The 15,571-nt window shown below is 40.8% G+C and overlaps 3 protein-coding genes across 4 annotated transcripts; 1 reads left to right on the forward strand and 2 right to left on the reverse strand.

Moving 5' to 3' along the window:
* Nucleotides 1-2,231: 2,231 nt before the first annotated feature.
* On the reverse strand, nucleotides 2,232-5,129 carry LOC110979899 (uncharacterized). Of its 2 annotated transcripts, none has more exons than XM_022236054.2 (5): nucleotides 5,045-5,129; nucleotides 4,165-4,350; nucleotides 3,508-3,621; nucleotides 2,838-2,900; nucleotides 2,232-2,543 (listed from the first exon to the last, which is right to left on the reverse strand). In XM_022236054.2, exons 2-5 carry the CDS (start codon nucleotides 4,315-4,317, stop codon nucleotides 2,367-2,369), a joined length of 507 nt encoding a protein of 168 aa, XP_022091746.2. In that variant the 5' UTR covers nucleotides 4,318-4,350; nucleotides 5,045-5,129; the 3' UTR covers nucleotides 2,232-2,366. The 2 variants fall into 2 exon arrangements, with proteins under 2 accessions (XP_022091746.2, XP_022091747.2); XM_022236055.2 differs by having other exon boundaries at nucleotides 4,923-5,054.
* On the forward strand, nucleotides 5,095-9,427 carry LOC110979896 (uncharacterized). Its single transcript, XM_022236051.2, has 7 exons — nucleotides 5,095-5,301; nucleotides 5,629-5,686; nucleotides 6,284-6,384; nucleotides 6,541-6,629; nucleotides 7,153-7,253; nucleotides 7,497-7,636; nucleotides 7,941-9,427. Exons 1-7 carry the CDS (start codon nucleotides 5,212-5,214, stop codon nucleotides 8,565-8,567), a joined length of 1,206 nt encoding a protein of 401 aa, XP_022091743.2. The 5' UTR covers nucleotides 5,095-5,211; the 3' UTR covers nucleotides 8,568-9,427.
* nup35 (nucleoporin 35) lies at nucleotides 9,069-15,275 on the reverse strand. The gene is made up of 11 exons (XM_022236052.2): nucleotides 15,122-15,275; nucleotides 14,034-14,203; nucleotides 13,791-13,915; nucleotides 13,076-13,208; nucleotides 12,889-12,940; nucleotides 12,365-12,476; nucleotides 12,136-12,189; nucleotides 11,503-11,572; nucleotides 11,057-11,185; nucleotides 10,173-10,337; nucleotides 9,069-9,765 (listed from the first exon to the last, which is right to left on the reverse strand). The coding sequence occupies exons 1-11, from the start codon at nucleotides 15,132-15,134 to the stop codon at nucleotides 9,688-9,690; spliced, it is 1,101 nt and encodes a 366-aa protein (XP_022091744.2). The 5' UTR covers nucleotides 15,135-15,275; the 3' UTR covers nucleotides 9,069-9,687.
* Between the last annotated feature and the right edge of the window lie 296 nt (nucleotides 15,276-15,571).

Raw genomic sequence — 15,571 nt, forward strand, 5'->3', positions numbered from 1 at the left:
CGTAACAAGTAAAGTTCTAGAAACGATACAGATTCATATTATCATTTGCACATCATTACCGTCAATTTTATTAAAATTCAATATACGAAAAATTTAAAAAGCAGACAAAGGGAACTTCAAACACAAAATGAAAGAAATAAAAGCTACAGCCACTGCTCACATCTTTAAATATTTATAAATAATCAGATTATACCTTTATCTCGTCTAAAAAATTAAATAAGTAAGAAAATCCTCAAAACTAAATAATCCTCGAAATATTTATTAAATAAACGTCAATGATGCTTTAGTATTTGTGTTTAAGAACAATGACAATATGATATGGCTTATACGCCAATTCTTTCTTTTGACATACATTGATGTTTGGCTTCTGGGATAGATAAATATATAGGCCTACATGCACAAATTGTATAAGAGGTGACGCTTATTCGGCTTATGGGGAATTACAAGAATTTTAATATCATGAAATAAGATATATGAATACAAACGTGCTAAAGCGACAGACCCTGTGCAGTAGCGTCGATCATGAGCATCGCATGAATAAATCCATACATTTGGCCAGGGTCAGGCTTTTATTGCAAAAGAATCGCGAGAATTTTAGATTAACTGCCAGATAAATATTCAGAGAAATTAAGGATGCACAAAAGGAGAGAGAGAGAGCTGTGCAGTTTGATTCATAAACGGAAAATTATCATTGTTTGTAATAACGTTTGAAACTCACATTCCAGGAAAGCTGCTAAAGGTTCTTCCAATCGTAAATCGACTACTCAAAATATCAGGAACAAAACAATAACCCAATGAAACAGCACTGTAGTACACGTCTTCGCATCAGTTAAATTTATACGCTCGAATGTTTCGGTTCACGTTACAGTGCTGAGTTAGGTTTATTATGCATTTAGCCTTTTGGATAGTTTATGAAAGCTGCACGTACACAATTCTGAACCACTGCAGCTTCAAATTTGAGGAGATAACATCAAATCTAATGGAACTCACTTTTATTCAACTTGGTTAGAAAGTAAAATTTGTTTGGACTTGTAACAGTCAACCACCTTCCATGTTACTAAACGGACTCAGTGAACTTATTTGAGCAGCCTTCATACTGATCGGTCGACAGTCTGACAAGAAAGTTGACAGGCTGGCGACTATCAACCACAAATAATTGGTTGTTTGCTTAAAAACCAGTTGGTCGTCACTTGTACAATCATTTTGTTGACAGTCTGACAAGATGGGAGTCTGCCAACAACTTTATTGACGCCTCCTACGACTGACCAGCGTCTCCCCACATGGCTTGATGGTACAGATCACACATTAATCCTGGTAACTTACAATTTATTTTTGATGAACGCTACACAAAGCATATTCCGTAGTTATCACCTGGTTGATCTTTACAGGGTTCTGACTGACCATAGCTGGCAGTACCTTTCGATTTGAAATATATTAATCTTATATACTTATTATTTGCAAGTACACTGTACTTATTTAATAACTGAAAATAAGGCTATGCTACACAAAACAGTTACCCACCGGTTGATCTTTACGGCTCTCTGACCAAAGCTTGTAGTACCTTTCGATTTGAAATACATTAATCTTATTTACTAATTGTTTGCAAATACTTATTAAACAAATAACTGAAAATAAGGTTACAAAGGATATATCTAACTACAGTTCCTTTATCGCCCTCTTCTGCCCCACACTTATAACTGAGGGACCGTGATTAGTTAATATTTATTACCCTTATGTGGTCACTAGAGGGCTCTGCTCAACAAAGCATAGTGGCTATACATCCAACACTTGAATGGATGATCATGTCTGATGTCCCTGGTAAACCCAGTCCAAATCTTTATTCTTGAAAGTTTGATTACTTGACATTATCATTGCTCATGGACTTTAGAACGTTTAGATTGCTTTTCAAAATGGGATACATACTCCTATTTGCAAATAAAATCCCCAGTGTCATTTGCAATCTTTGTGAAAACTGACCCCACAAGTCTATAATCATGCATATTTAGTGCTTTTGGGAAAATTGCACCCAGAGAATCTGACTGGATAATGATGGGCATCAGCACAGGTAAGATTCTTATCATTTTTGAAAAGGAATCTTACAGAGACTGTTCAACCAATCGCAAGTGAGGATGTAGTTCCTCAAAAGGAAAGCCAACTATAACATTCCAACACAGGAGAGCTAGTAGATTAACAGAGAGGACGGATCCAGCTCTGCAAGTTTTAGGACCTGTTAGTTTCACACGGATCTGAAGCTTGATCGGAGATCCCAACACTGGTTCACTCCATCCATTGCACAGGTTCTGGTATCAGTGAACCAGTGATGGATCACTGATTGCGACAAGGATCCACAAGAAACAAACAGGTCCTTAGTATTTGTAGTGCTTATCCTTCTTATGTTTGTGTTTCTTGACTTTGACCTTATGGCCGCCATAGTGACCACCCTTGTGATCAGAGTCACTTGATGAGCTGCTTGATGAACTTGAAGATGAAGAAGAGGAGCTGGACTTGCCATGTTTGTGTTTCTTTTTCTTCTCTTTCTTGTGCTGAATGAAAATTGTTTAAGACACACAGCATTAAAAGAGAAGGCAAAATGCACATCAGTCTAGCCAGTTTGTGGAGACTGCCGTGGAGATTATTCCATGAAGATGCGTGGAATGTTCTTGTAGATCCGTTCCAACAAGATGACAACACAGTCACACCTTTATGCTACATTCAAATCACAGGATGTTTTCAACACCCAAAAGATGCGGCGCATTAGCTACAAGAAGTCATAAACACTGTTTATTGACTTTAAAAATTACTACTGGAGAATTTCTCAGATTCTTCCATTGTCTCACCTTCTTATGTCCATGTCCATATGCTCCTCCTGCTCCAACAACATGGCCTGCAGGTGCATGGTACTGTAAGAGCAGTTTAAAAAACCCACAACACCAGTTAGACCATTTATTTGACACCTCTACCCATTTGCTAAATATCTTAACCAACTTCACGACCCATTTGCTAGTCTGTTCTCAGATCAAGTTAAATGTCAAAGCATGTTGTCAAATGTGTCTGCTCTGTGTTCACGTACATGTGACAGACTGTCTGAATCATCCCACTGCTGCCACCAAAATCTGTGTACTGGAAGGCATACTGAGTGGGTCACAATTTTTGATGACATGTAAGGGATCTAAAGTTAACACCAATCCTCAAAGCAAGGTGAGACTTACATGTATGAAGTTAGACATCTTTGTCACTTGTATTTTGTAAAGGTGAGACTTACATGTATGAAGTTAGACATCTTTGTCACTTGTATTTTGTAAAGGTGAGACTTACATGTATGAAGTTAGACATCTTTGTCACTTGTATTTTGTAGTACATGTATGAAGTCCGTGGGGTAAGCTAAAGAACACCTTCTAACAGCGGCAAAGCCATCATTCCCACATTCTTTGTATTCATAAAAGATGGAGGCTGACAATGGACCTCTCAGACCAAAAGTACAGCTTAAAAGTTCACTGGTACACTTACCACTGGTGCCCCAGGTGCTCCATGCATAGCTCCCTGTGCTGCATAGGGAGGGGCTGCAATGCCATAACCCGGAGGGGGTGCACTACCATATGGAGCAGCAGCAGCAGGTCCTCCCTGTGGAACAAGAATGGCAAGAATAGGTATGCAGTGATGCGCAAGTTTACTAAAACCTTATCCTTGCTAGCACTGGGGTTGATACAAGTCATGTAGATGTAGGATCTCTGTTTTATCTGGATATCGATCAATGAAGGCTGGTCTGTGCCATTTATGGGGCAGGTTCTCAGCATTCCGGAACTGTGTGACACAAACAGGCCAATAGGTTGCCAGATGACCCCTTTTTAACTGAGTCCCTGTCTATGGCATCGTGACATGATTACCAGTCAATAAATCTAGTGTATGACATTTGCCAATGAATTCACTTGCACGTAATATTCATGACATTCTACAACTACACAGGCAGATTTGTAAAATGGTCAGAAATAATGTTGATCGATAATTGGAAATGTTCATAAACACAATAAGTCGGTCAAATAGAAAAGATTAGGAATTTGCTTGCCAGTGACCTCTTACATAAACTTACAACATTCATGGATGGAACTATGTAACCATCAAAGTTCTGCAACCATAAATGTCAGATTTTGCAGGGCTAAATCTTACCCCTGGGTAGCCCTGGGTGGGCGGGGGATATGTCTGACCTCCAGGAGGGTAAGCCGGGTTAGGTTGGGCACCTGGGTATGCTGGCTGTTGAGGGTAGCCTCCTCCTGGTCCAGGGGGTGGGTAACCCCCCGGGGGTGGGGGTGGATAGCTCATTCTAGGTTAGCTTTGACTTGGTGAAACTCCTTCCTGTGGTTCAGCAAAGAAATGTGAACATCAAAGTTACTGCAATACATGTACACGCCTTCTGCATTCCTGAAAAATAAAGTATAAATTCCCTACGTATCTAGCTAATTACGGAAAGATAATATAAGGATGCCACACGATGCCCCATGCACAAACCCAATGAGACTGGTCTGAACAATTTTAAGTATTTTTATAAGTAAACGACTTGGGGTTTTTTCCTCCTACAATGAACTGTTCTGGGCAAGTTTTTGCTTTCTGAAGGCCAATAGGTCACTGTAGGGAATTATTACTGCCGTCCATATATAATCACTTTGACAATCGCAGAAATTCAGCAGAAATTTAGGGCCTACGTGTTGTGTAGGCCTAGTTGATGTTGATCCGAGGTTGTGGACGACAAACCATGAACAAACAAACCAGGCTTGTCATGCCTGGCAGTGGTAGCACTAGCCTAGATTACTCGGAACTCACTCCCTCCTAGCTTTTGCTGCATCGAGTGACGCGTATGACGATACATCGTAGGCCCTACTTCAATACTTGTACTTGAAGAATCTGCTTTGATTTTAATCACCTCCTACCTTTTTATGACCTCCTAGTTAGGATCCCTAGAGGATGTTTCGGGAGGAAACCAAGTACCAAGTGCGAGGTCTCGAATGTAAATTTAATAAATACACAAAACTCACTGTAGGCCTAGGCTTACCTGGTATTTGGTAACTGGGCGTAACTTGGCTTCTGTTGCAATACCCTGCGATTATCTAACCTCTTGGTGGCGCTATACATTGTCAACAACGCCATCACAGCACAGCAGCTGAAAACATGCCAACTACGTACCGGACCGGTTGATGCTGAAAACAACAGAAGTTGATCATGTCTGTTTCCTACCAAAGAACACATGGACAAACAGGAGAAAGTCGACAATCAGAGGCACCGGAACTGTACAGTATATTCGGTGGAGAGGTAACTCACGTAGATTTTTACCACCAAGTGTAAGGGTTCGTCAAACACGTCAAAGCAACAGTGTGTGTGTGTGGGTGGAGTTCGCCAAGTGAGCTTTATGGATTCCTGGCCTGACATGTACCGGTAGTCTGCATGCTTGCTTTAAAAAGCACTGATTATTATAAGAAGGCCAGTTTTCTGCCATGGCCTCCAAATTTAAATGACACAAGCTCCATATCTGATTTATTTGTTAGGCCTAACACACATTCAAGTTTTCTCTCATATTGAAATATTTTATGGAACAGCCATTACAAAGTGACCTAAAATTTCTTTTGTTTTGTTGTGTAGGTGGTCTCCATACAGTCATATGGTGCTTTTGTGAAAATTCCTGGATTTCACAAAAACGGTTTGTTCAAACTCTTATTCCAGCATACATTACAAATTGAGAAAGCCTTAAATGCTACAAAACATGGAACACATGAATGCAAACTTTAATGAGGGAGTTCGTTGGGCCAAGCCAAAATGCCAAGGTGTTTTGGGAACGAAGCATGCGCAAGTCAGCATAGCTGTTCCCGAAATAGTCTCATACTGGGCGTGCGCTGTTGGAATAGAACTTTTTCACCCACGTGTCTTGATTGAGCTAAATGTAAACAATACCACCGTGGATGGACTGCCTTGGCCACCGTGATCGCATATTCCTATGGGCAGCTTCAACCACGTGCAGGTGCACTTGCGAACGCTGCCTGTTGGACTAGTTTATCTTGAATAGGTAGATTACCATCACAACACTATGGATTCAGCACAATCGTGACATCACAGGAAAAAGGTCTATACTGAACTGCCGGGTGCCTCATTCAGTTATTCTTACCCAAGAAAATTTGCTGATGCATTGTTTCAGGTCTTTGTTGTGGCACTAATCATTTATGTTCCAACACTGAGAACTTGGCTCAGGCTTGCTAATATGAAATCATCTTTAATTTTGTGCTTCTTCTCTTAAAACTAGGCCTGGTTCATAAAACACAGATTTCGTCAGCTAGAGTTGAGGATGTTTCCGAGGTTCTGGCACTTGGTGATCGTGTCTTCTGCAAAGTCATCTCTCTTGGGGTTTGTCACTATATTATGGTCTCTGTGTGCTCATGAATTTCACTTTCATTTGATGAAAATATACTTGACAATATGAAGTTGATATTATGAATATCTTACATAACCATTAACTTAAAATAACTGCATTAGAGTAAAATGTTGATGTTCTTCTCACAGGAGGATGATAATTCCAAGATTTCTTTGTCCATGAAATTTGTGGACCAAGGTCAGGGCAAGGACTTGGATCCTAACCTGGTCCAGATGAAGTAAGCATCAAGATTATCTTTGATCCAGAAGGAAAGAATTTAAAAAGATGAATTTGTACAACGCAATTCTTAATTAGATGTTTACTTCACTGCTTCTGAAAAACCTAGCACGTTGAAAAAATATTGTTAAAAAGATAGTCAAATCCACCATCAAGAATTGGTTTAAAAGAAAACTTCGAATGCATCACTCTTATTGTGCTGGACAAAGCAAGATGTTTACAGTTTCTAGAAAAATGAAACATTTTAAGTTGTTGATTGCTCCAGATCATAAAACTGATGGCCAGTTACTAGAACCTGTGACACTCCTTGTTGCACGAGATATGCACAGAGTTTATTTTTGGGTGTGGTTCTCAAAATTCCAGTTTTAACAAAAAATTGCAACCTGTATTCTGGCATTATCTTCTGACTTCACAGAACTTTAACACAGGGCAATGATACTTGCTGACTCCAGAAATAAATGAACCACGAACAATTTCTTCTTCAAAAGTGGAATAGTCTATGTTTTTGTTTGTTGACCATGCAGACAGGAAGAGCAAAGAAGGAAGAAAGGTCGAACCTTTGTACAGCCAAAGATTGAACTCGGGGCTGTCTTCAACACTGTTTGCAAAAAATGTGGAACTAAAGGTAGGAAAAATTTTGCAGGACATAAGAGGCGACAGGATGGTCTAGTTGAACTTGTACTAAAGAGTGCAGTTTGCTGTCCAATGTAACGCAAAGTGCTAGTTGTCATTGGCGCTATTGCACGTAATGTAAAGTGGCATCTCTTTGAGTCTTGAGATACTCACTTTGAGCCTTGAGACACTCACCTTGAGCCTTGAGATACTCAAGGAATGAGTGCTGTCATTTCAATCAAAGGTTTCTTTGCAGGACATTTGGCTAAGGACTGCTTCCAGATGCCAGGTACCAAAACCTATGATCTTTTACCAGATGAAGATGATGCTGTTTTGCAGCAAGGTGCCAAGGAAATACCCACATTGTCACCTCCGAAAAAGAAGAAAAAGAAAAAGGTATGGTTGAAAGGCACTTTGCTAGAATCACTTTGATATCCTTGGAAATCACTGTGACAGTTGATAGTTCAAACCACTTTCATACTTTATACATGCACATGCACTTCAACTTCACTCATTACATGAAAAGGTTTAATAAAATTGTAATTTCTACAGTATTTTGATGTATGAGCAAAGCTGTTTTGGATCGAGCAAACAGTCTTTATATATTTTTCCAAAAGCACAACAGGTGCAATTCTGTGCTGAGTAGAGAGTTTCACCTGTTGAGTGGTTTAAACTGATCAATTCAGTACTTTGTCTACAGGAAAAAAAGAAGAAATCTAAAAAGCATCGCCACCAATCAGTGAGCTCCGACAGCTCGGAATGTGAGAGTGCCTCCTCTGGTGACAGACATCCTAACAGACACTCACATAAACACCGTCGTACATCGAAGGACGGTAAGAGGTCAGAGAAGCATCACCCCCACAGATCGTCTGGTTCAGATTCATCAGATAATGGATCTGTTAGAGATAGACGCTCCCACAAACACCCACATAAACGCTCGCATATGTCAAGAGAAAGTAAGGAAAAACTGCCTACTCGGCATCGCAGGTCACCTAGTACTGATTTGACTGACTCTAGTGATAGACACGATCATAAACACTACCATACGTCCCCGGGCAAACAGGATAGAAAAAGCAGGAAACGGCACATAAGACATCACTCTGATGGTAGTGCATCCAGTGATGAAGACCGTTATGGATATAAACACAGAGTCAGACACCGTCAGACATCTAGAGAGAGACATCCACAGTCACCTACGAAGCCTCATCACCTCAGGGATGGGCAGAGAAAGGAAAACTCTTCCAGACATGGAAAACAGAGACGTGACTCACATCACGAAGGCCAAAGTTGTGATGGACAAGGGCATTCAAAATCCACACACAGGTAAATTTGCTCAGACCAGCCCTATGTTGAGGGGACAATTTTCTTGTTAGTAAATTTTTTACTGAATTATGGACAAAAATTTGTCTTCTTTTCGAATTTGTACTCACAACGAGGGTTGTTTTACACAACAGCGGTACATGTAGACTAGGTTCATGCACTAGCATGTATATCCACCTTGAGCAGAAGCACCCCCTCGTTGGTTGAAATGAGCCATGTGGGTCAGGAGAGTTCATTTTGTTGGGACCAATGCGACTGGAGTGCATGTACTTCACGGTCGCTTGTGAACCAGTTAAGTGTATTTCCCACCAAAGAAGCCTCTGTTGCTTTAAAAATAGCTCGGGGCCGTACATTCAGCAAAATGTGGTCTTCCAGCAGCTTTGCATAGGGCCCAGTTTAAAAAACTGTGAGTTGAAACCGACAGAAAATAAATTGTCTTAAATAAATTGTCAATGGTTCAGTTGTATTGGGACTGTCAAACAAGAACGATTCTGTCAAGACACGTATGTTATGACCAAAATATTTTATTATCACAGAGAAATTCTAATTAAAAACAAATTAAATCCACAGTAATTGATATCGCTGGACACAAAAAGTGATAAGAAATGGCAACATAAGTAATATAATGGTCCTCTGTCTTCTTCCAAATGTGAAGTTTAAAGTTCACTTTTAGGCATGTTCCTAATCAGGCTATGGATTCAGTTTTTCCATTTGCATATTAGTCAACAGCCATAGTTGAAGGCAACAATACCATTTGGGCAGATTTAGTTTTGTGAAGTGACGTGTTGTGAGCCAAGTAAAAACTTCACAGATACGATGATTGAAAGCGTTTTGTTTCAATAAAGCATAATTTGATTCAACACATTACAGCTTGCTTTTTGTAAATGAAATGTGGACACTGAAAAAGTTGGTGACCGAGGAGAAAACCTTAAAATTACCGCATTTTATTCCATGAATCGTGAGGTAAAGTAAACAACAGAAACTTTACAGAATCAAGCGGAAGGCTTTCACAGGACTACAGGGATACAAATGAACTCAGACAAACCAGGGACTAGCTATATGGCAGTTCAATGTAACTGGTACTCCCAAGTTTCTTATATAAAAATAATTGTGCTTATCGTTGAGTGCTACCAGCCAAACATGTATTCTAATGTCTTGCTGACGACATTGGAAGACTTCTTGGGAGTTGAGCTGCCCTGGAGAACCTGGGTAGAGAAAACGACAAGAGGACCTGAATCAAATGTTCCTTGTGGGGGTACTTCCTATTGTTCTGGTCCCTCACGAGGCACCAAAAACACAAGATTATTTGGCAATTTGGGTTGCTTCATTCACATTCTGCACTCTCATGTCAACGTCTTCTACCACAGCTAGTTCACTCATTAATCACATTTAAATATGGAACACTGATTGATTGAAGCAGACCAGACAGGAATGTAGGTAGTATCTTGCATTTTCAATACAACTGAAACTATCTTGTTATATTTTCTAGATCAAGTCAGTGGATAAATTAAATTGAGTGTAAGAAATGATTTCTGGAAGTGAGGAATCATTTCAGTTTGAAGAAAAGCAATTCTTTTTTGGAATTATTGGCTCCCGCATTTTATTCACTTGCCTCGTGGTTACTACTCGCTGCTTTGTAAGCTGCCGTCAGTGGCCTGATGGAGGATGGATGTTTTGACGTCTCAACCTCATCAGCCTGAGGGGTCATAGGGTATCTAGAGGGCGTGCTGGATTGTAAGGTACTTGCATTGCACTGATCGCCACCTTCCATGACACTCTGCAAGGAAAGAAATCCAGTAAGAGCCTGGAATTGAGACTATTGAAGTCCGATGTATAAACACTGAATACATGCACTCAATGCTTGTCTGATTCTTACGAAAAATTCACAAGCTTAACCCTAACCCCCCATGGGTTGCTGGCCCTAACCTTCCCCATTCACACAAAGTTGAACACCCATATGGGACTTTGTGCACAGAGGCTGTTGGACTTTGTTTTTCTATATGCCAAACCCAATGCAAAAGCCAGCTGTTATGGGCCTATCAGACCAGTCCCCACAGAATTAAACACTTTACTACTGTTTAATTCTGTGTGGTTGGGGAAGGTAACGGTTAATCAGTTGGGACTCAAACCCACGACCTCCTGCTCACTAGTACAGATGTCTCGACCACCGAGCTTGTAGGCGTCAGCTGGCCAGACCATTCCTAGATGCATCATTTCCATACTAACTCAATGTTCAGACACTGAAATAATACGGTCTCAGTGTCCAGGACAATAACTATAATGCACCTAAAATCAACTTGGTCAAGATTTTACTGATCAATGCAAAATATCAGAAAAATGAGTGTTAATTAAACCATTCCAAATTCATAAACTCTCTTTCCCCTAGTGAACTTTCCCGCCTCATTATTATGTAAAGAATGCAACAACAGGCTGACAATGGGCTTCTTATTGGTCTGTGCTTATTTATCACGGTGGTTTCTACTTCAATCCGCTTACCTTGTCAATGCAAGGAGTCACGCCAATCATGATGTTACCTCCGAACACTTTGCCGTTTTTACTGAGTGCTTTCTTGGCTTGTAGCTTGGAGCTGTATTGCATATGAAGCCAGTTCCCATTGCTGGCAATCTGATCATTGAAAACAGGCCACATTCAGAATTAGTTTACCAACACAAGCATTTTACTCAAGTCTAGGTTCAAATCAAGTCAAGCCTGACAAAAACCACCACTGGCCTCATGATGAACCATTTATTTCAACATGGATCAAAGTGATTCATAATAGCAAGTAAGAAACAATGATGGCAAGATAAATGGCTGGGTTTGACCCTTGAAGCCCTAGCTTTCAATACTAGGCCTCAAGTCTGATGGATAGGACCACAAGGCTCATGCCTTCAAAGATTTGAAAATGTTAAAACCCAATACTGGTTGTTCATACTTGATCTTACCACATGCTTGACGATGCTGCCATACTGAGAAAACTGCTGGATGATGTAAGATGTTGCAGCAGGTGGAAACCTGTCACAAAACGGAAGATCCTTCTCAATCATGAAAGTATCTACAAACTAATCTGGCAACTAGAATTAGAGACCATTATGATGGACCTTGCTCTATGGTACAAGCAACACACCTTCATTTAGGTCGTGTGTATTCAACACCTCTGCAGCCAGTACAGTGTTTAGTGCCTGCAAAAACCTTTGTACAAGTTAAATTAACCCTAACTCCTTAGGGTCATTTACTTGCCACCTTCCTTATCCTTGCAAATCTCAACACCATAAAGTAAACTGGTTACATAAACAGTTGGATTCTGTTTATTTGCAGTTTACCTAACCCCACATAAAACACAGCCAGTATACCAGAGCAGTACTCATCCTAACAGATTCCAACAAACCCTGGCGTTGGAGTTTGGTTGATTGGGGATTGTTAGGGTTAAGTATGTGTCCAGCACACATGTGAGAGTGATGCTACAAATGTGATGGTATCTCTGGGGATTAATCTATGTTGCTTTACCTTCCAGATGTTATGGCCTTGGATAGTTTTTGCAAGATTTCTTTGAAATAAAAACCTGTAGTTGAACTCACCCAAAGATGGTGACCCATGTTTCATCCAGGAGATCGTCAGGAGTGATTAACTCTCTACATAATGATCAAAGATCACACTTCACTGAATGAAATAGTAATGCACATTTATTTTGAGGGAGATGTTTGACAAACAAATTAAGAGCATACGAAATTTCAGAAATAATCTCTATGGGCAAATCTACAGGTGGAGTTTGATGGACATGGGCAATTCAATTTTGATGAGACTCACCCCTGGGTGTAGAATGGATCAATCTGAGCAGGTGATGAAGGTGTCTGCTTCACAATAAACTGTGACTGGGATGTCTGAGGAGGTGAGAACAGTCGACTACTCCCAGGGGTACCTGACAGTAAAGATAGATTTAGAGAGCCAACGTTTTTCTTCGACAAAATATCTCCTTTTCTCTATCCGCCTTGGGTAGAAGCACCCCCTCATCAGTTGAAAAGAGCCATGTTGGTCAGGAGAGTTCATTTTGTTGGTAGCAATGAGACTGCAACACTTGTGTTGAATAGTCATTCGTGAACCGGCGATGCGAAGCAATGACCAAAGGAGCCTCTGTTACTAGGAAAATTGCGCCCTCTCTTGGTCACACTCAGGCCCATTCCAAAGAGGTACTTAGATTGATGAAAAGTGCAAATTACCATAATGCTAAACCAAAAAATACAGGTTGTTCAAAGCACAAATGACATGGAAACAAAATAAGTGCAACCTCAGGTAGATTGTATAACCCAAACCACATTGACAGTATTACTAACCTGTAGTGAATGAGGGATGTTGTAATGGAGTCCTAGATATTGACCAATCCAGCTGGCAAATAGACAAACAAGAAACTGACATTGAAATACACCACCAGACATTTATGACACTCGGAAACGAATACATTTTGTAATTTAATGATAAAATAAAACTATCTTATTATATACAGCATCTTGTAGGTTTTACCTGTTTCTTCTCAGGTGTTGCCCCATAATCTCCCCCTACAGCTGGGCTCCCTCTGAGTGCTTCCACATTATCAAACAAACCTGCGACTGGCGGGGCACCAGTTTTGTCCTTGGGAGTTCGTGTAACAGCTGGCCTGTTGAAACCAGGAAAGGGGATACTATTTTTAATTACGGGTTTTGTCCTTATACCGATGTTTATTACGTAACTCTGCATACTCAGTGCTTGTCCAAGAGCTTGTGAAGAAAAGCACAAGCTTACTCGGGTGAGACTCGAACCCATGACCTCCTGCTTACAAGTGCAGATGCCTTAACCATTCAATCACTGAGCTTGCAAGTTCGGCTTGCTGGTCCGAGTCAGATGTAGCAGCAGGTACTGCAAAGTCATTTTCAAAGGATATACTGTAAAACCAATTTCAAGAGAGTTTATGAAACTGCAGGAGAAAAAGATTTGGCTTCACTTACAAACAAGCAAATGACAGTCAGTGTAAAGTTAATGTATTCTTGTTCAGCACTGAACAAACTTGGGCATGTCTGAGTCAACCTGGCTGAGTTCAGAAGCAAGATATAGATCTATGTGAAGAGGCTCTAGCCGAGGTAGCCACTGGCTTAATCCTGCTTCCATTGGTTCATGTGTTATCGTTAGCTGCAGCCACAACTTTCTGAACCAGCCTTAGCGAATACTAAAAAGGTACTAATCTTGCTGCATACTTCCATACCTCTGGGATATCCTACTGTCACTTCTCCCGATGTTGGATCCACTGTCTCTAGGACCCAAGGTAGATGGCATCAACCCTTTAGGTGGACTATTCCTTGATGATGACCATAACCTGCTGCTGGAAGGCTTAAGGGGTGACAAAAAAGAGGATATGAGGTTAAGGTTCATGCAGTGTTTAACAGGTTCCCAAACTCCACCCTTGACAATTCGTTCTTGACAATCTTTATGATAGCAAGAAACTCACCGACACAGATGGACCCATCTCACCCATCAAGTATCCAGGGAGAAACAGGTTGCCATGGGAACTGGGTCCTTGATGGCTTGACCCCATGGAGGTCGGTGACCCCAAGGTCATGGGTTCTCGACTGCTAGAATGACCGTAGCTTTGGGACATCGAGTGGCTTAAGCTTGGACCTTTGTGGGGGAAAATAATGCAAACAGGAGGAGACACATGTTCTAGGATAGTGGAAGTGTTTTTGTACCCTCCGAACAAGCTAAAGGCTCCAACATGTTGTCCACTATGCACTGGACATGGTAGAGGATTTCAAAGTACAAACTGGGGGCACATGCACCATGCATGACGTTAGTCATGTTAGTCATGTCATGTTACTAGGCCTAGTTCCACTATGTCCACTGGCACTGGCTGGTCAGTACATCATTCCTTTTAATTTGAACCCCTTGCAAATCTCTGTGAAGATTTCCAAGACTAAAATAGCTTAAAACTTTGGATATGATTAGTAGATCTTTGTATCATCAGTTGATCTTACGGCACAATATTTATCAATGATTTTTGCTTTCTGCCAATCACCTTTTCTTCGGGCTTAAATTAAGTTATTCTCAGTTGTGAAAGATTACTTTAGAAAAGGGAAGTAAAGCTGGAAATGCATGCAAAATCGACCAATCATGCAGAGCAACTGGGCCATTGATCATGCAGATTGGGCGATTGCACCCAACGCTCAAAAATTTTTGGTTTGCCGCCTAGAAACAAAATTACACAAGTACTGAAGTAGGCTCTACATGCCCTAGGCAGGCTAGGCCACAATTCAAATAAAATGTACATCATGTACACGACGCAGGCTACATTATGGAGTCAACTGTCCCTTAAACTGGGTAGAAAACAGTTCCACTATCTAACCAGCAAAAATAACTTTAAGGTGAACCAACCGATGCAAGAAATTCAAAGCCCGGCATATGCAATGTATACCACCCAACATTCCACCGTCTGTTTCCGACACCATTCTGACTATCGCGTCGACAACAAACACGCTAGAAATCCCAAATGTCGCCCGTACTTGTTTGTATCTTTACTTTTAAGAGTTCTGTAATACTCACTATAATATTCCATGTGACCGTCTTTTAAGTTAGATGATTTACTTGTCCGACAAAACACAATTTCTGATCCAATTTGAATTCTTGGGGGTATTTTTGAGACGAGAGGGCCAGCAACTGTGCAATAGACCTGTCACGAGAGGGCGTAGTACGAAAAGCCTGCTGCAGGTGCGGTCAATCACGAACCTTTGGGTTAATCACAGGTTGCAGGTGTCCGTGTGCGAGTTGGACGGGGCAGGAGGGGGTCTCGGATGCAGACTTTTCTTTCAACGGTTTGCAGAGTGGTGGTTCAGGGGATTCATTTGAGGTCTGACGTTTGAAGACTTGAACACCACGTCGTAAAAAGATAAACCACAAAATTTGCCTGATCTTTTGAGAACGTGACCGTTTCATAAAGCAAAAGAGATTGGGATCATTTCACAAAACTTGTAGATATTAAGTCAATTATTTTAA

The sequence above is a fragment of the Acanthaster planci genome, linkage group LG21 (assembly GCF_054643075.1).
Source record: "Acanthaster planci isolate LZ-2023a linkage group LG21, COTS_SCS, whole genome shotgun sequence".
Classification (NCBI taxonomy): Eukaryota; Metazoa; Echinodermata; class Asteroidea; order Valvatida; family Acanthasteridae; genus Acanthaster; species Acanthaster planci.